The 25718-nt window shown below is 39.9% G+C and overlaps 1 protein-coding gene across 1 annotated transcript in view; it reads left to right on the plus strand.

Moving 5' to 3' along the window:
* Positions 1-25718, plus strand: part of BRWD3 (bromodomain and WD repeat domain containing 3) — a gene marked incomplete at its 3' end in the record, with an annotated part of 75643 nt that overhangs the window by 19235 nt on the left and 30690 nt on the right. Inside the window, exons 9-39 of the mRNA XM_082062200.1 lie at positions 122-222; positions 646-716; positions 1820-1920; positions 3156-3196; positions 5755-5859; positions 6734-6887; positions 6984-7118; positions 7920-8048; positions 8438-8663; positions 9323-9493; positions 11085-11268; positions 11685-11778; positions 12385-12534; positions 13353-13429; positions 13890-14067; positions 14655-14771; positions 14982-15089; positions 16274-16398; positions 16584-16666; positions 17093-17204; positions 17562-17623; positions 17714-17869; positions 18637-18757; positions 19343-19468; positions 19558-19639; positions 21215-21271; positions 21628-21768; positions 22010-22162; positions 24271-24434; positions 24990-25087; positions 25232-25393. Of these exons, the coding sequence (XP_081918326.1) occupies positions 122-222; positions 646-716; positions 1820-1920; positions 3156-3196; positions 5755-5859; positions 6734-6887; positions 6984-7118; positions 7920-8048; positions 8438-8663; positions 9323-9493; positions 11085-11268; positions 11685-11778; positions 12385-12534; positions 13353-13429; positions 13890-14067; positions 14655-14771; positions 14982-15089; positions 16274-16398; positions 16584-16666; positions 17093-17204; positions 17562-17623; positions 17714-17869; positions 18637-18757; positions 19343-19468; positions 19558-19639; positions 21215-21271; positions 21628-21768; positions 22010-22162; positions 24271-24434; positions 24990-25087; positions 25232-25393 (3784 nt within the window). The remainder of the gene's footprint in view (positions 1-121; positions 223-645; positions 717-1819; positions 1921-3155; positions 3197-5754; positions 5860-6733; positions 6888-6983; positions 7119-7919; positions 8049-8437; positions 8664-9322; positions 9494-11084; positions 11269-11684; positions 11779-12384; positions 12535-13352; positions 13430-13889; positions 14068-14654; positions 14772-14981; positions 15090-16273; positions 16399-16583; positions 16667-17092; positions 17205-17561; positions 17624-17713; positions 17870-18636; positions 18758-19342; positions 19469-19557; positions 19640-21214; positions 21272-21627; positions 21769-22009; positions 22163-24270; positions 24435-24989; positions 25088-25231; positions 25394-25718) is intronic.

Here is a 25718-nt window from a genome sequence, read left to right on the forward strand (position 1 = left end):
ACCCCCAGAGAGAAAGCCAATATATTAATAAAAAAGATTCCTGTCAACATCCATTTACAAGTTTCCAGGGTGTGGGGGAGAAAGCAATGAGGTTATTTAACTGTTATAACTTTACTTTCAGTTCTCTCCAGCAAGGAAAGGAACAACACGATACCTCACTTCTACTGGTGCTGATGGAACAATCTGTTTCTGGCAGTGGCACGCTAACACCATGAAATTTAAGTAAGCCTGTTTAGATAATTATAATTAGGACGAATTTCTTTTGAGTTTTAGCGTGGAGACGAATGCTGGGGTAATTAAATAAGGGTGTGTTCTTTCTCAATAAACGTGAGCGTTTTCTCGTGTGTACTCTGGAATCTGTGACATTACAACCAGAGAAGGGGCAGAGATCATGGGTGTTATTTCTGGGCTTTTGCTTTGCACGACAGTGTTGTAGAAGAAATTTCACCTTTTTTTTTTTCTTACTAAGCTAAGGAAGGAAATTACTAAAGTGAAAAATAAGTTCTCGCAGACTTAGGTGAGAATTCTGAACTAAAGAGGTTTAGGATGAGTGTGTTGACCTTAACCTGCTGCACTGCACTGTTCTTGTTGAATGGCATTGGGATACAGTAATGAAAAGTGAAAATGTTGTGTTGTTGCATACAGGGATCGCCCCGTCAAATTCACAGAGAGGTCCAGGCCTGGTGTTCAGATATCTTGTTCGTCTTTCAGTTCTGGTACGTGTGCATTGGAACGTGGTTTATCAACTGTAATTCCTTTGGTGACAAGACTGTCACTTCTTTTTAAATAAAAATGCTATTAAACCCTTTTTCAGTTAATTACAACATGTCACATTGTGATTGGTTGAAATTTTCCCTGCTAAGCGTCTGCCTCAAGCTACTTTTTCTCTTGTTTTTTTTCCTCTAATTTAAGCTGCCTTGACCACTTCCAAGGAAGACGACGCTGTCAGTCTGTTGTGCACATCAGAGATTTTGCTTTGTAACATCCTTTTAAGGTTTTATCTTGTAAAGTGTATGAGTGAAAAGTTCTTGAAATCTGGCAGGCAGGCGGCCTCTGTTCCAAGGTTACACTTCTGCTGGTCTTCCAAATTTGGCCACTTCTAGGAGGATCAGCTCAATGTGTTTGAAAATATCAGCTTAACTGACATGAGTTGTTGCGGCTTTGAATTCTCAAAAATAGTGATTTTTACCAGCAAAATGATGTAATTTCTCATTAAATTTTGCTATCTGAAATTCAGAGCTGTTCTATAGCCATGTGAGCCTTGCCCACATTCCTTTTTTAAAACCAGAAGTCCTGAAATAACTAAAACCCTTTCAATGCAGTAAACTACACAACGGTGCCCTTTTTGTGCAATATTGTTAATAGAACAAAGATTACAAGAAAATATCTTTATCACTGACTCCCAGTTGCACCATAGTTTCTCTCATGTGCTTCAAACAGATATTGAAGATGCACTTAAAGTTTCTGCTTTATATTTACCAGTGAGGATATTGAACTATTCCCCATCTAATTTTCCTGCATTGGCTGATGGAGAATCATTTCTGAGAGAAAGCACAACAGTTTGTTGGATGCATGTTGTAACTTGCAATATTCTCTTCCTTTGGTCAGAAAGCTTTGCAGCTGGAAAATATTTTAGAGCTAAAGCTGATGCAGTCTGAGAAAGCACAGATCAAAGCACAAGTTGTCAGAGTTAATTCTTTGTTCAGGACACGTTTTCATTTTCTTTATGTACCTGTAGTTTGCTGCTTTGACAATAAAGCAGTAATTAAAACGAGTTGTTCCTTAGCTGGCTTTTCTCACAGGAAACTGTCTCTCGTAGGTGGCATGTTCATTGCAACAGGTAGTACCGACCATGTGATAAGGATTTATTATTTGGGCTCAGAATCTCCAGAGAAAATGGCCGAGTTAGAATCTCATACGGTAAGAGATGAATCAGAAAGCAAATAATTTTTTTTTTGCCTGCTTAATGGTATTTCAGGAACTTAGGTTTTGTACATCCTATTCGGCTTATTTGCTGTCTTTGGAGTCTAGTTGGCTCTCAGTGCTGCGGTATTTAAATGCCTGGAAATGTGTGGTATGTTTATTTTGAAATTCCTCTGAGGTAGGAGATGTGTGCAAAATATGCCTTATGTATTTCATTCCCCCAGGAAACAGGGACTAGGTGATTTTCCCGTATTCTTAAAGAAAGTCTGTATTGGAATGAGGAATTAAAGCAGTTTTCATGCATGATGTCATTTTTCCTATTAAATTTACTGTTGGGTATTTAACTCCAGTTGTGACCGCAAATCCCAGAATCCCAGAATGTCAGGGGTTGGAAGGGACCGGGAAAGCTCATCCAGTGCAATCCCCCCATGGAGCAGGAACACCCAGCTGAGGTTACACAGGAAGGTGTCCAGGCGGGTTGGAATGTCTGCAGAGGAGACTCCACAACCCCCCTGGGCAGCCTGGGCCAGGCTCTGTTACCTTCACTGAGAAGAAGTTTCTTGTCATGACAAGGAAAAACAAAGTAATTCCGGTTTTAGAGTGTGAAGTCAAACTTTGGATCACTATGGGAATTTCATTTAAAAAATAAAGCAAAGTTAAAAGCATCCTTTCTCAGTAGTGCAGAAGGGCTCTTGTAAAAATACAAACTATTTTAATTATCTGTACAATGACTTTTGATGTTAGTTTTCAAGTTTGTCTTCTAGCTTTTATTAAAACAGTTGAATGTCTCGGTTTTAATGAAACCCCATAAAGAAGCGTCAGTAAAACAGAACCAGATCTTAATTTCTTTATTGTTACTGAGAGCAAGTGATGATTACATTATTTATTATGTGCATGGTAAACAATATATCAGAAAATGAAACTTATGGCAACTCTGATAGGGCTGTCACTTGTGAGGAGTTTGGAGCATTTGTCTCTGAACCTTAATAGCCCAGCTGCCCAGCTTAACAATATTTTAGGGATTAAGGCTGAGTCTAAATTGATTCACTGAACCTCAGAGGGAGTCATGGGTCTCACGTTTAAGTCTCTGGTTCTGGAATTTGTAAGGTAGTATGTTGTAGGAGATGTACGGAAAGATGCAATTTGCTAAATAGAAGCTCGTCATTAGGTTGTTTTTGAATGAGTGTTTCAGCTTACAAAGCACTTCTATTTTTTTCCTCCCTCCTGTTTAGGACAAAGTGGTTGCCGTCCAGTTCTGTAACAATGGTGACAGGTGAGTGGCTGCCCTGCCATTTTCACATGACAAGTGTGGTATTTAATTTTCCAAATACCTTCACGGAGAACATTTAGTGCAACAGGACCAAACGGGCTCTGATTAATCTTAGACAAATTGTTTCAAGTGGATTGCAAGATATTTGTCCTGTCCACAAGCTTGAAGTTGCTGCCTTCTGCTGTAACAATCATGTCCTGTAACTCTGCTTTTCCTCTGGATTTTTTTAAACTGAGCAAACTGGAAACTGAATTTTGCATCCTTTCTTTGTCAGAGTGTCTGGCTGCACAGGTAGCCGTGTTAGGTACAGACAGGGTTACTCTGGGAGTAAAAGTATTACAGTAAATGTAGTTCTGAGCAAAAGTTAGAGCTGTTGCACATGCACAGATGGTCAGACAAGTCTGCAAGGAGCTGTGGTCTGATCTTCATTAAAGGTCCTTTAACCTGGTAAGATGGCAATAACACCTGAGTATGTGAATTGTTTATAATGGGATCAGGGATTTGGTTTCTCAATTACTTTTCTTTCTTATTTTTTCTTTATTAGAGTATCACTTTACATGTGGGGGTAATAGAGCTTGTTGGCTGTATTGTTATGTTGGCTGTATCATTTCAGTTCCATTAGAGCAAGATGAAGAATAAGCACATACACTCATTCATTTGTCTGTGCGGCTCTTGTTTGAGTTCCTGACTTTTGGGTGTCCCTTTTTCCGGACCCAAAGGGGTGGGACGGTGATGGGACCACACGTCTGTTTGCCAGCTTAGAGGCAAAGGGGAGGCCAGGCTACCAATGACAGTAGCACTCTCGGTAACTGTTGCATTCCAATGAGAGATATTTCCCGTGTTTCTATACCAGGGAACAGATGAAGAGGCCCCTTTACTTCTTTATCAACTGCTCTCGCTCTGTCCTCTCTGTATTAAGTAGTTTGGGAGCATGACACTGACTTGCAGAGAAATATGTTCTTAGGTGAGCACCTGAGCAACACTGTCTGCCCTAGCCAAAAGGGCCTACAAACCAAGTGCAGTCATTTGGGAAAAGAAAATAAAGATAAAAGGGGAAAAATAAGCCTTGGTGTGTTGTTGGAAGTGAGATGGAAGGAAATCAAGGAACTAATGGCATCTAAATTATTAGTATAATGCAAAATGAAAACAAGAAGCTGCAGAGCTACCTTGTATCTTGGAGGGTTTTTTCCTTCACTGTGCTCTTATTTATGATCCATATGAGAATCATGTTGAAGCTGGTAGTGTTGTTGAGAGATTATGTGTCTGTTGGGGGGGTTTGTTTAAATTTACTTGTCTTGTGTATGTTTCCTGTATCATTTATACCAGCCGGGTATGTAGTTGCTCACAATTCTGTGCTACAGTGATGCTTTTAATGGAAAAGTGATACCTTCCTTTTAATGTTAATATAAAGAAAAAATAAAAGAAATGTTGGAAGCATCATGATGAAAAAATTCAGACCAGGGAAGCTGAAAAGGTGAAACAATCACTTGCCTATTTATCTGTAATTCTGTATATAAATGGAATATACTTCTAAAGGTGTTGGCCATCCTGTGACAAAATGGTACTTGAGGAGCCTTTTTTCAAATTTCTCAACCAAAATGATTTCTGTGACACTGACAGCCAGAGCTTTTTGATGTCGATAAATACATACACTGGATGCTTTGATTTTTTTAAACGAGGAGGAGCTTAAAAATGACAATATTTCTGTTGAGCTTGACAGGCAGGGCTACTTACTTGTGTTCAACTTGGGTATTTCCCTTCTCTGTCTTCACCGTCTCCCTGAGCTAATGGATTCTAATTTATGCTGGACTCCTGGCATGCACTTTCTTTTTCTTTGCTGCCTCTGCGAACCACTCGAGAGATTTGCTGATGTCATTAAAAAGGGAATGTGCAGCTTGGCTGAATTATGACATTGAAGTCATTCCAAGGCCGTCTGCTTGCTGTAACCAAATGTAATTAGTGTTGTGGGGTAGGAACTCTTTTGTACCGTACAATATCTGATATGAAAATTGTAACCTCGCCGGCTTTTAATTACATTCTCTAGATCAGAGATGCGCAAACAATGTAAAGAATAAGTGTTGAAAAAAGGATGAAATCCATTCTGGGTTCTGTGCTGGGTGTGCTCTTGGCTCGCCGGTGTTTTGAAGGCGCCTGTTTCCTGCGGCAGCACTTCATGGGGATTTTATGACTTGTTAAACACGCCTGCGTGTGGGCATATAGAGAGTAAAACAACTCTATATACACACGTATACACTTCCAAGTGTGTAGATACTTGTGTACGTGTGTGTGTGCACGTTCATTGCAGAGCAACGTCCAAGTGAGTGCTTGTAGTGACCTTTTCCACGGGGAATGACCGTACTCTGCCAGGCTCCTCGTTGTTCTTGCCACAGGATTTCACATGCCCAAACCGTTGTGGGGATGGAAAACTCCATAGCAAAGCTATCGAATAGCGAGAAAATCAGCATCTGTGATGGGCGTGTGGGTATTAGACCAAAAGCAGTGACTTATCTTTATTCAGAATTTTGTGACTCTTTTATTTCCTTTTTTTTTTTTTCCCCTAGCTTAAGGTTTGTCAGTGGCAGCAGAGATGGAACAGCACGAATATGGCATTATCAGCAGCACGATTGGAAGAGCGTAGTCCTGGATATGGCCACTAAAATGACAGGGTAAAGCAAACCAAGCCGGAACGCACCTCACAGCAACATTTACACACCAAACAAAATCTTCCATCCTGTCAAAAACCATTTATTTACTTCCATTTTGAGTTAATTTCAGTGCGTGGGTTTGTTGTGTTGAAAATGCCAGGGCTCTGTTGTTAAGTTACACAGTTAAATAGCCCCCAGAAGAAAATATTAATACATTGGTAGTTCCCTGCTCTGATGATTGGGGAATATTTAGTGTTCTACCTATGAGTTAAGAATGTCAAATAGAGTTCATCTCATGGAAAGAGGTTTTACTAGAACCTCACCAACCATATGCCAACCTACGTGTTTTTTAAAAAAATGCCTTAACCCACTGTTGTTTGCTGGCATCTCTTAGCAAAGTTATGGACGAACTGCAATAACTGGTCTCCTCAGGTCATTAGTGTTTATTTTATGTTTTATGATCTACTATTCTGGTTTCTGTGCTACAGAATACAGTTAAAATTATATGAATAATAAAGTTAAAATAGGGAATAGCTGTCAGAGTGTGATTTGGATTTATGTACCAGGTTTTTGCCCATTGTGCTGTTTAGTTATACTGATGACTGATAAGAAAAATACCTTGTAGGAAAAAGCTTTATTAACTCAATAACTTGAAAGAAAGAATTGGGGTAGGTGAGGCTGATCATTTAAGAAGAACAGAAGAGAAACTTGTCCTTTTTAAGGAAATAAAACTGCAAATCTTAGTGGTACTGAATATTTTCTGTACCCTGCATGTCACCTGTCCCTCCTGCATTAACCAGTAGTTACAATGGTGGCAGCCATCCTCCTAATTTCATTCTGAATTAGCACTGTTAAATACTTACTGATTTCTTTTTAAAATTATTAATTTCATCAGAAACAATGTAGCATCTGGAGAGGACAAGGTGACTAAGCTGAAGGTCACTATGGTGGCTTGGGACAGATACGATGCCACTGTCATCACTGCAGTCAACAACTTCCTTCTCAAGGTGTGGAACTCATCCACAGGGCAGCTCCTGCATAGCTTAGCGGTGAGTAACACTCAAGTCCTCACACTAAATGCTGGCGTGTTTGGAGATATTACTTGGAGAAATCTTTCTTTCTTTTTCACCCCTTTTTCATTGCAGGGTCACGATGATGAAGTTTTTGTTCTGGAGGCCCATCCGTTTGACCAAAGGATTGTACTTTCAGCAGGTCACGATGGAAATATTTTTGTTTGGGATATAGACAAAGGAACAAAAATTCGCAATTACTTTAACATGGTAAGAAGGATCAGGGAAGGTATTTGGGTTTTTTTGGTTTTGTTTTTCACGTTCGTGTAAAACAGATGTTGAGGCAAAAGCAGATTTCATTTTGTACTTTTTGTGACCAATGTTACAGCAGGATTAGGGGAAAACTCCTACATATTCAAAAGAAAGCCTTGTACTCTTCAGTAAGCAATGCCAACATCCTTTGTTGCATATTGTCAGTGTAGCAGCAAGTCTTTCATGGGATCTCTTACATCTAAATATAATTCATGTGGATGGGCATGGTTAGACCATGCAAAAGATGATAGTGACGCGATGCAAACCAGTAAACCTGTGTAGCGCAGCGCAGTGGGCTGGGAAGTGCTGTGCTTGGCTCTCTGTTGTATTTATTACGTCTTCACGCGCCCAGTGCCAGGTTTGCTGGTTTGGTTCCAGTGCTGAGGATATGCAGCTGCGCTGCTTCAGGCCCTGAGCTGTGAAACCTGCTTGTTCGGAGCCAAAACGCGTCTGAGATCTTTGGGGCAGCCTTGCGTGCCATTAACATAAATGTAGACTTCTAAGTAGTTGTTTCAGAACATACTTTAAAAGTTGCACCGTAATTTCAGAACAAAGAGAAAATGCAAGGTGTTGACGTGACTGTTCAGTGAAGCTTTAATAACGAAGTGGAAAAAATACAAGTGTAAATCAGTCTTGAGCGAGATGAGAATTTACACAGAATTAGGATTAAGTGCTTGGTGGAAATTGGTGAAATTTTCATAAAAATGCTTTTGTAGAGAAAGCATGATTGTGAAAGGGATGCGCTGTGCTTGTGTGCAGATTGAGGGCCAAGGCCATGGAGCTGTTTTCGATTGCAAGTTCTCACCAGATGGGCAGCATTTCGCCTGCACAGACTCTCATGGACATCTGCTACTATTTGGTTTTGGATGCAATAAATATTATGAAAAGGTGGGTTGAATGAATTTTAAACTCATCTGTGTCTGACCTGATTTCGTCTTAGAAATATTTGTGTTACAGTTTATTCCCTCACCTGCCCCAGACATAATTAGATCATCAAGCAGCAGTTGCTGTTTACCTAAATCAAAAAGATTTAGACAAGAGAATCTCTACACAGGAGAACAAAGCATTAACTTGCATCTATTCACCTCTGTTGGCGTATTTTACTATTGAATTTTTGCACCAAGCCTTGGTAATAAAACAGATTTGTGGTAGGAATCTGTTCTTTGTGTAACAATTCTGCTGATCCTGAGTGTAGTTATGGGTATGGGAGCCGTTCCAAAGCAGCAAGACAGCTGCAAATGGCCATTGATTTCTTTACTAAATCGCTTTTCTCGCAGATTCCAGATCAGATGTTCTTCCATACGGATTACCGACCGCTGATCCGCGATGCAAATAACTACGTGTTGGATGAACAGACTCAACAGGCTCCGCATCTTATGCCTCCTCCGTTCTTGGTGGATGTTGATGGAAATCCTCATCCCACGAGATTCCAGCGGCTGGTGCCAGGGAGGGAAAATTGCAAAGATGAACAACTTATTCCTCAGCTGGGATATGTAGCTAATGGTATGATGAGTACAACTCATGCATAATACATGTATTGCACTGGATTGAGCACCAGCTCGGTAGGATGGTACTGTAAGGATTTGTTTCAGTTTTTTTCTGAAACTAGTGGTTGAAATTCAGTGTAGATGTAGGAAATGGGGGGGGGTTATGGCATAAAGGAAGTGGATGGAATCAACTTGACTGGAGGCAACGTGAGGAGAGTGCAATATTCCAAAATCTGCAAACTTTTAGCAGGTATATGGCAGCACGTTTAAAGAATTGTCCCATAGCCCTCAGTGTAACTATGTCTGTGAGTGAGGAAGCAGGAAGGTGAGAACAAGATTGAAAAAATAGCTTTTGGGTTCTTTTTAAGACAGATTTTTTTTCCTGTAGATATAAACTTTTCAAAATGCTGATGTCCAGAAAAGATCTTCCATTCTTACTTCCCAAACATAATTTCTTTTTGCCATTTCTAAAGGTTTGGGTGGTCTGTAATTTTAGGGTTTTTTTTGAACTTTGCCTCCATTTATTACACAAGAGCAGAAGGGCAGCTGGTGAATCAAGTGTTTTGCAGGACAGACAAATAATAGTGCACATTTTAAAATTTGATTGTTTCTGTGGTGTTTAGTAAAACAGAAATTGAGCATTTTATAAGCAGTTGCGGCTTTGTTCTTGTCAAGGTGATGGCGAAGTAGTTGAACAAGTCATCGGACAGCAAACTAACGACCAGGATGAGAGCATCCTCGATGGGATGATCAGAGAGCTGCAGAGGGAACAAGATCTGAGACTAATTAATGAAGGAGAAACTCTTCCAAACCCTCCACTCAACAGATCGCACTCTGTTAATGGAGGTAAGTGTCCCTCGTTACCACCATCAGTTCGTTTCCTAAAGCACAGGAAGGTACAAATCAAAATGTGTTAATGTGCGTTTCAGGACTATGTCTTTGAGGTTTATCTGTTATAAACCTTTCCAAAATAATAAAGTTCACTGTAATGTCTTGATGTCACTTAATCACCACAGAGATACTTTGTAACTGCGTAATGTCAAGATAACAGCACATAATTAGTGCATGTCAGTGGAATCCAATGTTGTGACAGACTAATGGCTTCCTGTCGCAGCATCAATGCTAAGGCTGAGCCTCAGTGTTTATAAAATAAACATGTCTGCTCTGTCTTAGTGTTTCCTTAGAAAGCTGGAGATTATTCTCCTGCTAAGTGTTCTGCTACTGTGATTTTATTTTTAATACACACAGCAATTAAAAATTTAAAAGAAACTCAGGCAGATGTGAGCAGATGCTGGGGACTTGTGCTGCAAGTCAGCCCAAGCTTTTAAAACATTTACATCTGCTAATAAGGTAGTTCCAGGTTAAATGATTGATTACCCATGTTTGAATTGGATTTCCTGGCAAAGCTCATTAGGATTGATAGATTTGGAGCTGCTTGTCTTCAAGTTCAAGAAGGAATAGGAAAAAATTAGTGAAAAAATGCTGACAATCCACTTTTGCTTTGATCTAAATTGGTATTGTCAAGAAGGTGGCCTGAAAGCCAACTTCAACTCACAAAAAGTCTTTTAGTTTTATTTGTATGTTGCTGTAGTTGTGTGAAAGGGAATTTCCAGATACGACTGATATAGAAACTCAAGTAGTTACCTTTCAGGACTTGCATTGATCAGTGACTTTGCTACATGAACTGCCCGTTTGTGTGAGTTAATTACAGTACGGTTAAAGTATCTGATGTTTAAATAGCCAAATATTTTTATATAGGCTTGCACAACCATGAATGCAGTTTACTTATGCAGTTAACCATATTAAGCATGTGGAGGTTGTGTTGATGCATACGCAAATGATGAGGTAAATGAAGGCAATGCTGGCAGCAATTCTGATATTATGAGCCTTTTTGTCTCACTTTGCTCCCTACAGTGTCTGTTTTCTCCCGAATCTGTAGCTCAGCATTGTTGTGCCTGATGAAAAGCCCGGAGCAGGAGCGGTGCCGGTGACACAACAGACAAGCATTACAAATACAGAACAAATGGAGACAGAACACAAACCCTAAACCTTGCGGCAGTCTGTCATTTTAGATGTCAGCCTCATCTCTTCTTGTACCATAGAATTTAAGATTCATTATTTCAGAGCCTGTAAACAGTTGACAAGCCTTTGATTTAAAGGTCGCTGAAGTGCCTTTAAAACTTTTATTATAGTTTATAGTCTTTGCTTGCCTCAGATAGAGACACAACAAGGCATGGTGATGTTACAGCAGCATATGCACCTCCAGTAATCCAAGGCCAAAACACAAAAAAATATGTCTGAAGCAAAAGGCAAAGCCACTTAACATAGAATCAGTGTCATTTGTTGACAGAAAGAAACTCTGTGCAATCCTTATGCTTCAAATTCTAGATTTTATTGATGGTTTATAGTAGTGAAGAAACATCTTTTTCTTCCTTAGCCCTTCGAAGCCCAGGTCTGGATGTGGCGTCTCCACCCAACGTGGGGCTCCGGAGAAGCGGGCAGATCGAGGGCGTCCGGCAGATGCACAACAACGCTCCCCGCAGTCAGATGGCCACCGAGAGGGACCTCATGGCCTGGAGCAGGAGGGTGGTGGTGAACGAGCTTCCCCCTGGCATCAGCAAGTAGGATACATTGCGTAGTGTTTAATGATCCTTCCATACACCTGCCACAAGTTTTAAAAAAAATGATTTTTCAGAAATATGTTGGCTTTTTTAATTATTATTTTTTAAATTCAAATATTAGGGTTACAGTGGTAGCCACTGCTAGGGAGTTGAGGATAGTAATTCCTTCTCTTCACAATTGAATCTTTCTTCAGTAGTTCAAACACCACATTTTCCTGAAGCTTTATTTAAAGAACAAGTTTGCTTCTTTAACTTGTGGTCCCAGGAGTGAATTATGTGTGGATGCTGCTAGGAGGACTTGTGCACTGATTTCTTATAGCAAGGGAACCAGAAGTATTTTAACATGTTTATTAATGAATCTGCCAAGTTATATGATGATTTACTGAATAACGTGGATGCTTCCTCTGTGTCGTTAGAGTCCAGGAAGAATGTCGAGCTGCCAAAGGTGAAATCGAAATTGGTTTATACACTGTTGAAAAGAAAAGAAAGCCATCCCACACCTTACAGCGGGTGAGTTAGTTCAGTAACAGAGAGAACCTGCGTGTGAAGCAGTTCTGAGCACTGAGGGGAAAAAAGAGAAACAAAAAACCCCCCCGAACCCAATTTTATTAAATTATTTAGAAGATCAATAGTACTAATTGTTTCTCTGGCTCACTTTCTTCCTTCTGTAGCTGTAATTTGTCTGTCTTTATATTGTACTCTGAAAACAGCAGCAGTAAATCTCAGTCTTTAAGGCTTCACTAGTGGGGAGATGCTGGGGAAGGAATAGAGCACACAGTGCATGTGCAGTTTGACTTGTGGAAATTAGGAGAAATATTAGAGGTGCCACAGGTTTTTTGAAGTCTCTAGCTTTTGTCTTATCTGGAGACTGCAGGAAAATGATATTTCTCCATAACTTCCTTTCTAAGAAGGGCTGCTACTTAAAAAGAATTGATATTGAACAAAAAACCACCTGCACTGGAGTGAACAACCACAAGTGTGTAAAAGATCTTTTCATTTCCAATTCTTGACTTCCTCTTTGTCATTTGTAAATGGAATACAAAGTAATGAGGCATCACTTAGCTGTGTAATTCCTTATTAAATCTCTAATCTTTTTCTCCTGTCCTGCAATAAAAGAACGATTACCAGCTGGGGAGCGGAAGGTCTTTGAGAAGAAACCAGCGCAAGCGCCAGCACGCCTACCAAACGCGCTCCACCATAGAGCACAGCCAGCACGGAGCGAGTCAGAACGCACGCACCCGGGAGGAATCCGACAGCTCCTCTGAGGTCTGAGACATCCCACCACTCTTTCCATAGGTTCCCCGCTCAAAAATAACGTGGTTTGACAACAGATGCTCTGGGAGCACCGGAACCATCCAGGCTCCAAGTTCCTCCACTTAGGAAGAAACACTCAGATCATTGAGTCTGTTGGGTTTGTGGTGTTACTGTAGGATGTTGATCTTGGATCATTTACCTCTATGCCAGTACAGTGTTCAAAACTAGCTTAAAAAAGGTTGGGTATTTTTGGAAATCTGAAACATTTTCAAGTAAATTTAACCGGGTTGTGTTAAACCGCTTGCTATTTTGGGATTTCGTGCAGCACGTATATTCTAGGTCACACTCAGTACTTTGATTTCGTCTACATCTGTAGACTGCTGTTGAAAGAGACTGAGTGTTGGTATTAATCATTGATATTGGCAAGGGAAGAACTTAAAATAGACTGGATTAAATATAACTTGTTCTCATAAAGGAAGCAAGCAAAGTAAAAAGAGACTGAACAGTTTCACTTTGTAAATGTATTGAGCATACAGAATAGCTACAAAGCTGGCCGCTTGACATTAAATTAACTAATCAAACACTTAAATAGTAATGAATTCTATGGTTCTGATACCATTAAAGTTCACATATCTTTCTACAGAAATTATATAAGCATATAGTATAGTATTAATTAAGATACTGAAAGAAATTGTGGACTTACTTTAAGTTAAACCCGTACTTAAATATAAAGCGTTCCTGAGGTGAGATGAGTTGTACAACTTGCTTGCGAACAAAAATAATACATTTAAAATTTGGCCCTAAAGGGAAGCATTTTGTTTTTAATACAGGAAGATGAGACGGTTGGCACGAGTGACGCGTCTCTGGATGACCCCATGGCAGCGTGGCAAAGCGAAAGCAGCTCCAGGTACCTTCACCGCTCTGTTAATTGCTAATATGACTTGATTCTGTAATTTAAGTCAGTCAAGACAGTTTTGAAAGGCCTAATATAAATATTGTATGTGTGTTATTTGGATATTAAAGAAGTCAGAACTGTATTTTTAGAAGAGTGCTCTAGTTTTCTAAATTTTTCATGCATTTCTTGCAGTCAGTTCTTAGGAAGTTGGTCTATGGATCGGTGAGATAATTAGTATGAAAATAGAGGTCGGTCATAACTGTAGTTTTACCATGGGTAAAATAATTTGCTGAAATAGGCAAATTAGGTAGCGCTTCAGTTTTCTTTAAATTCACATGAGAATGAAATTTGGTACTAATCCTGACATCTGGTGCACAGAACCAGCAGGGCAGGTTGAGTGTTTGGACCTTTCACTCCGTTGTGTGAAAACTGAACTGCTGGTTTCTTTCCTACAACTTTTTATTATCTACAGTGATTCATCGAGTGAATATTCTGACTGGACAGCAGATGCTGGAATTAATCTCCAGCCTCCAAAGAGACAAACCAGGCAGGCAGCTCGGAAAATCTGTAGTAGTTCTGAAGATGAAAACATGAAGGGAACAAAAGGACTGGAGCCAAAACGAAGGAAACTTAAACAACCTAGAAAAAAGGTCAGCATTTTAAACGTGTTAGTGTCTTTTTTACTTTATTAGTATATTCTTTTTGAGTGTTTTTTTTCAAAGCAAGTGTTTCATAAACGAATATACAGTAAGAACAATCCTACAAATAGCACAATAATTGTAATAGCAGACTAATTTTGGTTAGGTGCTATGGTGACACAGATGGACTCCCATTTTCATGCAGGCTTTTATTTGTCCAAACAGGTGGCTTGTTTTCTCCTAGATTTATTCTCTTCACTACAGTCAAATTTACTCCAAGGTGGTTTTGTTGCCAAATTATAATGCGTCCATATTGTGTCTACATTGTCAGATTTCTTTTTCCTAGTATTTCTTAAAGAAGACGTTTGGAATATTTCTGAAGAAATATAATATCTTTATTTATAAACATTTTAATCTATTATATTGATGAACGTGCCTTATTCCCTACTATTTAGTTGAGGTTTTTGGAAGGTTGACATTCCAGCATTTACTTCGCCTCATATCTAATTATCTTCAGTAAGTGTTGGATGATTGGGATTTTATATGTTCTGCCACTATAATTACAGCTTGTGTTCTAAATATACTGGGCTATATTTCAGAAAGCCAGCGGACTGCTCTCCATGGAAGGTGAGCCCAGCGAGGAATGGCTCGCCCCGCAGTGGATCTTGGACACGATCCCGCGCCGCTCGCCGTTCGTCCCACAGATGGGAGACGAGGTAATTAGTGATTGAAATCCCCGCCGAGAATGATGAGCTTGTTTGAGTCACAATTGTTCCGTTTAGCAATAGTGTCAGTGAATCCTGCAGTATGTGCTGAAAGGTTAAAGCATGCAGTATGTGCTGACATGTTTGCGGAAATATTAGAGTACACAGGAAGAGGACTATGAGTAAATGAAACTAAACTTGATTTTCAAATTTTCTTTTAAGATCATATACTTCAGGCAAGGCCATGAAGCTTATGTGCGGGCAGTAAGGAAAGCAAAAATTTACAGTATTAACATGCAAAAACAACCGTGGAACAAAATGGAACTCAGGGTAAGTTGACCAAATACTTTAAAGAGCTGAATGTCTGTTGTGTTAAATTTACATTAAAAAACAGTATGAAAAATAAGAAGAAAGCATTAAGTAAGCAGGATTTTGGCCTGGATGAGGTCACTTTCAACCCAAATTATTTTACAACTTTTTCTTTTTTTCTTAACACCAGCTCATGCAGAACCCACCACTCAAAAGCTGTTTATAGTTCTGTCGACACTCTACAATGATCTGAACATCTGGGTTCTGTTTGTTGTTTTAAAAGCTATGGTAGGAAGTAAGACACAGTGGTGGAAAGACCTGAACGTGTCCGCGAGCTCTGCTGAACAGTGGATCTTGCTAAGCGTAAAATTGTGAATGTCCTTAAATTCTTGGTCAGGCAAGACAATACCTTACAATATTTTTACAAAATAAGAGTGTTCTGGATGGCTTGGGCAGATAGTACATTTACCTAGTTCTGTCAATTTGATTTTCTTTTTTTTTCCCTTATGTTTTTCTTTGAAGTGTTGAGTCCTTTAATACTTAATCGACACTGTTGCCATATTTTTTCAGCTTTACTTAGATTTCACGTCAAGAGAAGAACACGTATATGTGCTAAGGTTCATATATGTGTGTGCCAGTGGTTCTATTAATGAAAATAATGGCTTTACTGGAAAAATACCCAGTTACTAGTGCTTGGTATTCAGTGATTCCAGCTGTAATCTTCAAAGGCATCATCAGTTTGCAAGGCAAAGAAAATAGTACTCCGTGTAGGACGGAGATCTTAAGCACCTGCTGATGTTTGACAGGACGTGAACATAAAGGCTATTGTTGAATTTCCGCTTTTAGAGAAAGTTTCCTTTTCTTTCCCCTGCGTGTTGCTGTGCAAGGGCGAGAGGCCCTGCTGCCCTCGGTGTGATTAAAAGCAGAGTGGTATGTTCTTAAACCTTGCCACCAAAGTTAAATAATTTTGGGTATCCTGTTCACAAATCCATCAAGGGAATGAGCATCTCATATCCTTTTTGTTTTCCTTTTTAAGGTACCTGCGACTGATTTGTAATATTTGGAAAAAAAATCTTTTTTTGGGAAAACTACCTGGGCTCTAGAGTGGAAACATGTTTGGTTTTTATTAATATGTTTGATAGTTGAACATGGATGGTGTTGTTAGCAAGTTAAAATAATACTGTTCCATGCTTCTTGGTACACAGGAACAAGAATTTGTGAAGACTGTAGGAATTAAATATGAAGTTGGGCCTCCGACGCTCTGCTGCTTGAAGCTTGCATTCCTCGATCCCATCACCGGCAAAATGACGGGAGAATCATTTTCCATAAAGTAAGTTCTTGCAGTTTAGGAGCTTCCTCCCTTCCTTTTGTTTTCTCTTGCAAGGCACAATGATGACGTAATTACACCAAACTTGAAAGCAAAATGCATGAAATTGTGTGTTTTGAGACTGTATTGTACATGTAGAACTAAGTTTATAGGTAATAGAAGCAACTTCTTTTATCTGTTTCATGAAGGTACCACGATATGCCAGATGTTATTGACTTCCTTGTGCTGCATCAGTTTTATAATGAAGCCAAAGAAAGGAACTGGCAAATAGGTGACTATTTTTTTTTCCCACTTCCATATGTTTTGCAACATTCCTGCAGCTGTTTAATAGGATACAGTATTACATGATGTAAAGGACTGTACCACACATGATATTATAGCGATCATTGGAAACTTTATTTGATGTTTGCCACAATTCCTGTAACAGGAAAAAAAAGAGAAATGAGAGAAACTGTTCCAAGGCCTGTGATAGCAGAAGAATGTCCTGTTCTATTGTAATTTGAGACGTGGAGGCAGCTGTGACTAATTAACCAGAGATGTGAAAGTTGTGGCTTTAGGGGATGGGCTTGATTCCTGGAGTGTGAAGCGTAAGAATTGAAGTAGTGCGTTTGTGAAAGATGAAGTCGATTCTCTAAAAAGAAGTGTTTACCAATTATTTACGTTGTTCTTTTGCTGAATGCAATCTTTGTCCTTACAGGGGATAGATTTCGCAGTATAATAGATGACGCCTGGTGGTTTGGAACTGTGGAGAGTCAGCAGCCTTTCCAGGCGGAATATCCCGATAGTTCCTTCCAGTGCTACTGTGTTCAGTAAGTGCTGACACGGCTGGGATGTCGCACACATGTTTACATGCTCTGGGTCTCCTAGACCTCTACATGCAACCCAGATGTGTACCTCAAGAACTAGGGTCCTCTTTCCCATTTAAATACATCATCAGCCACTTTGGTTTCAGTTATTTAATTATGAGCTTATTCATAAAACAATGCTTTTGATGTAAAAAGCGACGCAGTGAGTATATAGGGCATACAAGAGAAGAATAAGGAGTTGGAGTGGAGCTAGTGACATGTGTAGTTTCTAATAGACAGGACCTTTTAAGTCTGGTAGAGAAAAGGAGTATCCTTACAATCAGCTCTAACTTATGCATTTGAATGTATTTTTTTTAATAGCTGGGACAACAATGAAAGAGAGAGGATGAGTCCGTGGGACATGGAACCAATTCCAGAAGGAAGTAAGTGTGTGTTGAGTTCACGTCCATATACAAAGTAAGTAGTTTTTTACCACTGCTAGTACTTACTGTTGTTGAATTCTTCATATTTAGCTGCTTATCCGGAGGAGGTTGGTGCTGGAGTTCCTGTGACGCCGGATGAACTGACAGCTCTTCTCTACAAACCCCAGGAAGGAGAATGGGGGGCCCATTCCAGAGACGAAGAATGTGAACGAGTCATCCGGGGGATCGAGCAACTACTTTCCCTTGGTGTGTTTGAAGAGAAAAGGTGGAAGGATTAAGAATGTCAGTGTGGTGGCGCATGACTGGAGAGTGGATAGGATATTGGAGTTACTGCGGAGTATTTGAAATGTGCTCAGCTAAATGACTGAAAAGAGCCTTTTGAATTTCATACAGTGTCCTTTTCAGTTTTATTCCCTTTTTTTCTGGGGCTTGACCTGCTTCCTTTCAAGTTAAGGGGGATGCTCAGTGGGTCATATCTAAATATCAATAAGCAAAACATTAAATTAAAACCCTCAAAAAACAAGCAACAAATCCTCGCCAACAAATCCCTTGTAACTAGTTTGTAGGCGTTTAATAGCATGCTACGATTTAAAGTCTGTCCTATATTTAGACAAGAGGACGTGTCTGTATTCTTAGTTTGTAGGAATTTAATAGCATGCTATGATTTAAATTCTGTCCTATATTTATACACAGGACATGCCTGTATTCTTAGTTTATGTCACTTGTAGTATTCCTGTTGCAAGTGCATATGCCACGTTGCTTTTCCGCAATACAGTTGGCTGCTGGCCTGCAAATCTCAGATGTGATGCTTAAACAAAAAAAAAGCTTTTTCAAGAGTAGTTAACAGATGGTACAAGAGGAAGAATCTTACCCTTTGGGTAATGACATAACCGGCTCTATCGCTTTTACTGAATTCTTAGAAAGAAAACCCATTATAAGGTATCTAGTTATCTTACAGTTTCTGGTACCAGAATTCTGAGGCATCTGAATGATGTTGATGTTTTGTCTTTCAGACATTTCTAATCCCTTTGCTGTTCCGGTGGACCTTAGTGCCTATCCCATGTATTGCACTGTTGTTGCTTACCCAACTGACCTCACCACCATCAGGAGGAGACTCGAAAACAGGTTTTATAGGTCAGTTGGATTTTGATTTGTTTTTAATCTGTGTTTTTCTGTAGCCCAATTGAGGATACTACGTTTAGCTGAATACTATGTAATGCTGCTTCAGTGATATATTTCTTTGATAGGCCAACAGCGTAAGGTCAGATTCTGTCTGGCTGTGGGCAAATATTTGCTTCATCTGTATCTCTGCTGCCTTGGAACCAGATGCTTTGCTTGCGTTGCAGTGGCCAGAGATGGGCTGAACAGTGCTGTAAACTGGAAAGCTGTTTTTCCAGTTAATCTGGGGGTGAATAACGTCCTGTTCTTTTTATCCCCTCTGAGGACCATTTTATCTCCAAGGCTTTCTCTAATTGGGAGTACTCAGCACTGTCCTTCAGTATATTTGTTTCCTCTTTTCAATCTCTTCATTGCTGTTTTGAAGAGGAACATCTTTTTCCACAAAGCCATTGGGGCAGTCAGCAGTATGTGAACAGAAACCTCCTGGAACCTATTTCTCCTGGATCTGAATTACCTGGTTCCTACTTTTTCTGAGGAATCCTACTGAACTCAGAAGGAAAATAATGTACACCTTCCTCTCCATCCCTCTTTTTTCTTTAGGAGAATCTCTGCACTGATGTGGGAGGTGAGATACATTGAACATAATGCGAGGACTTTCAACGAGCCAGACAGTCCTATAGTCAAAGCAGCCAAAATTGTAACAGATGTCTTGCTTCGCTTCATAGGGTAGGCATGTTTTTGACTTTATAGACCTGACATCTTGAGCTTCTGAGACATTCGATCACGTATTTTTGACTTTTGTTATTGTCCTGCAGGGATCAGAGTTGTACTGATATATTAGAAATATATAACAAGGTGAAAGCAGAAGACCTAAGCAGTACTGATGAAGAAGAGGAGGTAAGACCATTAAATCCAATCGTCAGAACGTCTTACGTTTCATATTCAGCACCTGGGACAAACATCTGAGTCAAGATTTTTGTGGGATTTTTTATTTTATGGGTAGTTGCACTGAGTTTTTGAGATGAGCCTGTTTAAGTCATTTAAATTGCTGACCTGGGGCAATAAGCTCCTTTAAGTAAGTAAAAATGGTTCTCGGAACTGGTGATTTTGATCCTCTCTCAATACATGACTGAGTCTTTGTAAGTCATGGACTGACTCACGTTGTGTTGTGCGAGGAAGTGTTAGTAAGGAAGGAATATGAACTGGGGATTATTCTGTCTGCCAAACCAGAAGGACAACAGTTCTCCTATTGTCAGGGAGGCCGCAGAGCTGGTTTTCTTTTGTAATTCCGTGTCACTTCCTGTCAGTTGTACCCTGGAGTGAAAAACCAGGTCAGATATCCCTTCCTTTAACTTCTCTCTCCTTACACCTTCTCCCCTTAGATGCAGTTTGTAAACATTTCAAAGTGTGGTTTAGTTTCTGTTCCAAAGAGGTGGCCTCTTATAACCTAAATCACTCGGGTGTGTTTTACTTTTTCGGTGTTGCTTTCTAACACATGAGCCTGCATAAGATTTAGTGAGGAGGTTTCTTCCCTCCTCCCTTCCCCCAGACGTCCTCCATTGTGGCCGTTTTGAAATATTCCAGTTAAACCTGATGCTGCTTGCACACCTGATTTATATGTACCTGCACTTACGGCTGGTGCTGTTGTCTCAGATTTGTATTGAAACTTAAAATCTGCCCTACAATGTAATAATTTAATTACTTTTATAAAACTGGGATACAATAACAGCATCTATTTTCACCGACTTTCTTTTAAAAGAGTATTTTGAAGAAAATGAGGGATTTCCATGACTTAAATAGCAGATCCTCCCTTCGCAACTCAGCCTTCTGCTGCCAGTTGTTCAGAAGTGTCCAAAGTTGCTGCTATATCACCTTCCTTTCTCTGCAGCCTTTCAAAGAGCATGTCTTGGTTTACGATGTTTTAAAATAAGGAAGAAATTACTTTCAGATTCTTTGTAGGAGCTTTCAAGCAACCGCTTGTCCTCTCAAAATGATGGATTTTTAATTAGTGGTAGAAAGCTGCCTACAAAGGAGTTTTTGTTGTAATTTCTAAATCCAGATTCTGAAAAGAGGATCACGTACACCTGATGTAAGGAAGGGAGCAAACGAAACCTGAATAGACTCGGGCCAGCTGCTCAGGGCATGAACATTTAGGCAGGGGAACACAGGGCTGCAAAGCTGGGGCTTCGTTGAGTCTTAAGCACTGAAAAGAAACCATTCTTATTTCTTACACGGTTATGTGTAATTCCTATGGAAGCAAACTTAGAGATGAAACAGCTTACCCACCTCATTTTTCTTTTAAAGTTATTTAAGTGCTAGTTGGAATCTATTTCTATTTTGCTTGAACCATTCCTTGCATTTGAGTGGTTTAAAATTGCATTTGTTTTGGCTGGCTTTTGATTTTTAGCCCCTTTTTCCATGCTGAGGGCATGTTCACGTGTGTTCGTGTGTAACTGTGTCCTTTGCCTTTAGGTGGCAGAAGTAGATGTGGATTCAGATGCTCCAGGAACTTCCTCTGGAAAAAGACGAGTGAGTAAATATTTCTGCTTGTGAAGGGAGATGGAGCAGGTACTGAAACACACGTTTAGATCTGGAATGGTTCAAATCTGCCAGAGCTGATGTGACTTTAGTTGCACGTGTGTGTAAGTGTTGGCAGACGGTTATCGTGCAGGAAAATTTGCTTAATTGCTGAAGAATCTTCCTTTTATTTCTGCCATTTGCAGACTGCTTATTGTTGTGCCATCAGCTGTGCTTTAATCTTGCTGCAATTCTGGTTTTGATTGTGGAAATCTGCTTTGAGTCAGAGTGCTGGTAAATTAATAGGGACTTAAAGTGAAAAATCTGAATATTCTGAAAAATCACGAAGTATATCTGTTTTCCTGCAGGTACGACGACGAATAAAAAGGCAACCCGTGAAGGCAAGTCCTGATGCTTGGAAAGAGCAATGCAAGCAACTCTTAAACCTGATTTATGAAAGAGAGGACTCAGAGCCTTTTAGGCAGCCGGTCGATCTCTTCTCCTACCCTGTAAGCACAACTTCCATATTCAAAATTAAAAAAGCCCATTGTTCATCCTTTGGCAAAACCTCTCCCTCTTGGAGCTGGAACGCGCTGTGTTCTGTGCGCTGCTGTTTGCAGACAATTCTCTGCAGTAACTCTCAAAAGAAATCATTATTTAAGAGCCACTGTTGCGGGTGAACACTCAGATGGTTTTATTGCTGTAGGATGTGGCAGCCTTTATTTATTATTTTTTTGTACGTTCTTACAGGATTATCGAGATATTGTAGACACTCCTATGGACTTCAGCACTGTGAAAGAAACCTTGGAAGCAGGAAACTACACTAGTCCCTTGGAATTCTACAAAGACATTCGTTTAATATTCTGCAACTCTAAAGCTTACACTCCTAATAAAAAGTCTCGAGTAAGTCATAAATTTTAATCCCTTCTTTACAAAGACCCAGGCCTTACATAAATACAGCGCATGAAATGAGGTCTGTATCTGAGAGCAAAGCACCACGTCGTGAAATAAAAATAAGTAGCATATGTCAATTCTGGGCCTCATGGTTATAAACTTGCTTTGTTCTGCTGACGCAGGTCGCTTCTGAATTTCATTTTCATCTGAACTTGCTGAACTTAAAGCTGCTGAGAAATTGTGTGGTTACTGTTGCAACTGGTTTTTTTGAATGTTTGTAGCAGAAAACTGATCACCAGTTGCTTTTATTTTTTCAATAGTTTATTCCTGGAAGCAAGGCCATCAGCTTGATAACTGCATATATATATATATAGTAGGATCTTTTTTAAATCACTGTAACTGCAAGTATTATCCAATATTTCTACTGAGAGCATTATGATACTTAATTTTTTCTAGTTTCCTGAGTGTACTTGGTGAGACTCTTGCATGGTTTTGCTTGTTTCTCAGGTGCTAATCTTGCTTTTTTCTGCGTGCAGGAGTAGGGATCTACTCAGGCAGAAAAAATGTATTGGACTGGAGCCCTGAACAAGATACAGCAGGAGGGAAAGGGCAGGTTGAGCTGTTAGAATATAGATAATTTTATATGCTCTAGGTAAAGCGACTGAGTGTATGACTGATCACGTAAACGTGGCTGTGTTCGAGATGTGTTCCTGGGCAGTGTATCACCTGCCGGCTTTTCCTCAGCTCCTATACGATCAAACGATTCTAAAATTTTCAATATATTTTAATAATATGTTGTTTACGCTCAAAAAATCACAAGTTGGCAGGAGGACACAGGTACAGGTTTTACCATTATTGATGCAAAATACAGTTCAAGTAGTTGACCTCTTCATAATACAAAAATAGAAAGAATTTTGACTGCATTTCCAGACACTAAAGAGAAATGGTGTTGGAATGACCTTATCATTATAAGGAAAAGCTGCATATTAAGTGAGATGCTTACTCATTTAGCATAGATAAGAGTGCTGGTTACCAAGTTGCCTAATATTTCTGTGTAGAAACAGGAGCACTTAAAACGCCTTAGGAAATGCAGACCACGTGGGGCTAGGCTGAGCTACTGTTACTTAAAGCACAAGAATACACAGAATTTAGTATTTCTGTACAATTTTCGTGTGGCACCTACCATGGTGTGACCCAAGATTTTATTCTGGGTGCTGTCAAGCAGGAGGAAGAGCAGAAGGTGCTGCAAGGAGCTTTCATCATGTGTGCAAATGGTGAGAGACAGGAGGAGGTTGTGGGGTCTTACTCTTAGTCTCAGCCTGAGGTTTTTCTGGCCCATTTTGAGGAAAAAGTAAAGAAAACTCTATATCAAAGAGATTTTCTATTCAGACAGACTGCAGGAAATGGGGAGCGGCTGAGTGTGAGACGGTGACAACATCTTAGCAGTGTTCACGCAATTTTCGGAAGAGTGGATGCAGCAGGAGGGTATGAGGAAGGAATCAAGAACTTTGTTTTATTTATGCTGAGTTTGAACTATCGATTTGTCATAACTCAGACAAATCCCAGGTAAAATCTCGAACAAACATGAGTGAATTGGGGGGTGAGGCTGCACAGAGGCAAGGCCTAGAAAGGGGACAGGAACATGGTTGGAGATTTTTGACTCACAGAAATCAGGGATGAGGACGTTTTAGTTGGCTTGTGCGTGCGGGTCTGTAGGGTGGTCTAAGGACTCGTCACAAAGGGAATTAAAGCAAATAGCGAAGGTGAGGGGGCAGCAAAGCACAATTGTTTTTTCCCTAGTACTTCAAGTTGTCTTACGGAGTGTTTCCGTGCTTTATGGAGATTAAAAAAGGGGGCTATATTTTCAGTAATCTAGATATCTGTTTTCCTTTAACTCTGTAAATATTCTGTACTGTATGTAATTAAATCCTTTTACAGAAACACTTTCTGTTGTGAGAATACCATTGTACCATGGAAGGAAATGATCTGTGAAGAGCCTCATAGTTGAATGTCACCATGAATTTTTCTTTTGCGCTACAAAGTCTGGGCATCTCCGTGATTGTTTTTTTTCTAGTTATTCCACTTGTAATAAGTATGACCATGCTCTCTCACTCCAGATTTACAGCATGACACTTCGACTATCTGCCTTATTTGAAAACCATATGAAAAATATCATCTCCGAGTACAAATCAGCAATGCAATGTCAGAAGAGGAAGAGGCCACGGTACCGAAAACGGCTGAGGAGCAGCAGCAGTTCCCCCTCAACTAGCAGAGCATCAAGGTAATGTAATGATAGTGTGGGATTCACTGTCGGTTCGTTTGAGATGCCAGTGGTTGATGTGCCCTCCTGAATACATTCAGTAATGGTATTGCTGGTTTCCCGAGGCAGTTGCTGTTTCGGGTGATAAAATCATGAGCTCAAATTCCACGGTCAGTTTGTAGTTTGTGCAGAATTCTGGTAAGTAAAGGCTGTATGATTAGAGAATTATTCCCTCTGGAGAAAACAGAAGAGCAAGCTTCTTTTTGCCTTTGGTAACTGTTGAGAAAGTGTTGTATAACACTTTTCTGACTTCCGTATGATACATTTTACTAGTAAACTGAGTATTTGTTTTAAAAGGTGAGATTAAATCTTGTTCTTGCAAACTCACGTGCCTTTATCAAACTGAATGGTGTTGTCCTTGTTCTTAGTATTGCTACACCTGTGCAAGCACTGGGAAGAGATCATTGGTGTTATGCATTTGCTGCAAAACCCAAGACACTTCGCAAGGGAAATTGGGTTTGTGTTTGTCTTTTGGTACTAACAGTTTTATCTCTTTGGAATATTTTGTGTCTTCAGCCCAAAAGGGAAACAGAAACAAATGAAGATTCAACCCAAACCAAACCAGAATACCTCACTGCCTCTGACTAGGACTAGCTCTTCAGTTTCATCTCATGGTGAGGAGAAATTTTATAAAATGCATCATTTCTCTTGCAGCAACTTGCATATGCAGACTAAAGCTTATATTCATGAGCCACGTACAAAAACCCACCTGCTGAAAGAGCAAGGTCATAGAAACATTTTGTCTGCCCTGTCTAAAGTTTCAGATACGGCAGAAGAACCGCTGGGTTCAGCCACTGGTGAGGAGATGGAAGGCCAACCATCATCTTCCTCAGGCTCCAACGCACAGAGCCGGAGTGGAAATGCCGTCGATGCAGGGAAAAGTAGACCGGTCAGGAGTAAATCTACACCAGTGAAACAAGGTGAGAAATAACAAGCATTCTATTCTTCGAGTGACTGGTTGCACTGGAAATGAGAGATATTGCTTCTTTCTCATGCTTATAATATTCTTGATGAGTCTAGGATTATACTATATCCCCAAACCATACTAAAGACGTGCATTTACCTTAATTTTTACAGTTCTGGGGTCTCTTGTGTGAAGTGTGGCGTGCACATGATGCCACATGTGCTTCAGTGAAGTGCTTTAAAATCTCTCCAGATGGAAAAGCTTAATTGCTCTTAAACTTCTTGAGAGTTCCAGTTCCTTCAGGAGTTACAGAAAGGCAAACCAAACCAAAAGAATCCACA

The sequence above is a fragment of the Streptopelia decaocto genome (genome assembly GCF_964273445.1).
Source record: "Streptopelia decaocto genome assembly, chromosome: 10".
NCBI lineage: Eukaryota > Metazoa > Chordata > Aves > Columbiformes > Columbidae > Streptopelia > Streptopelia decaocto.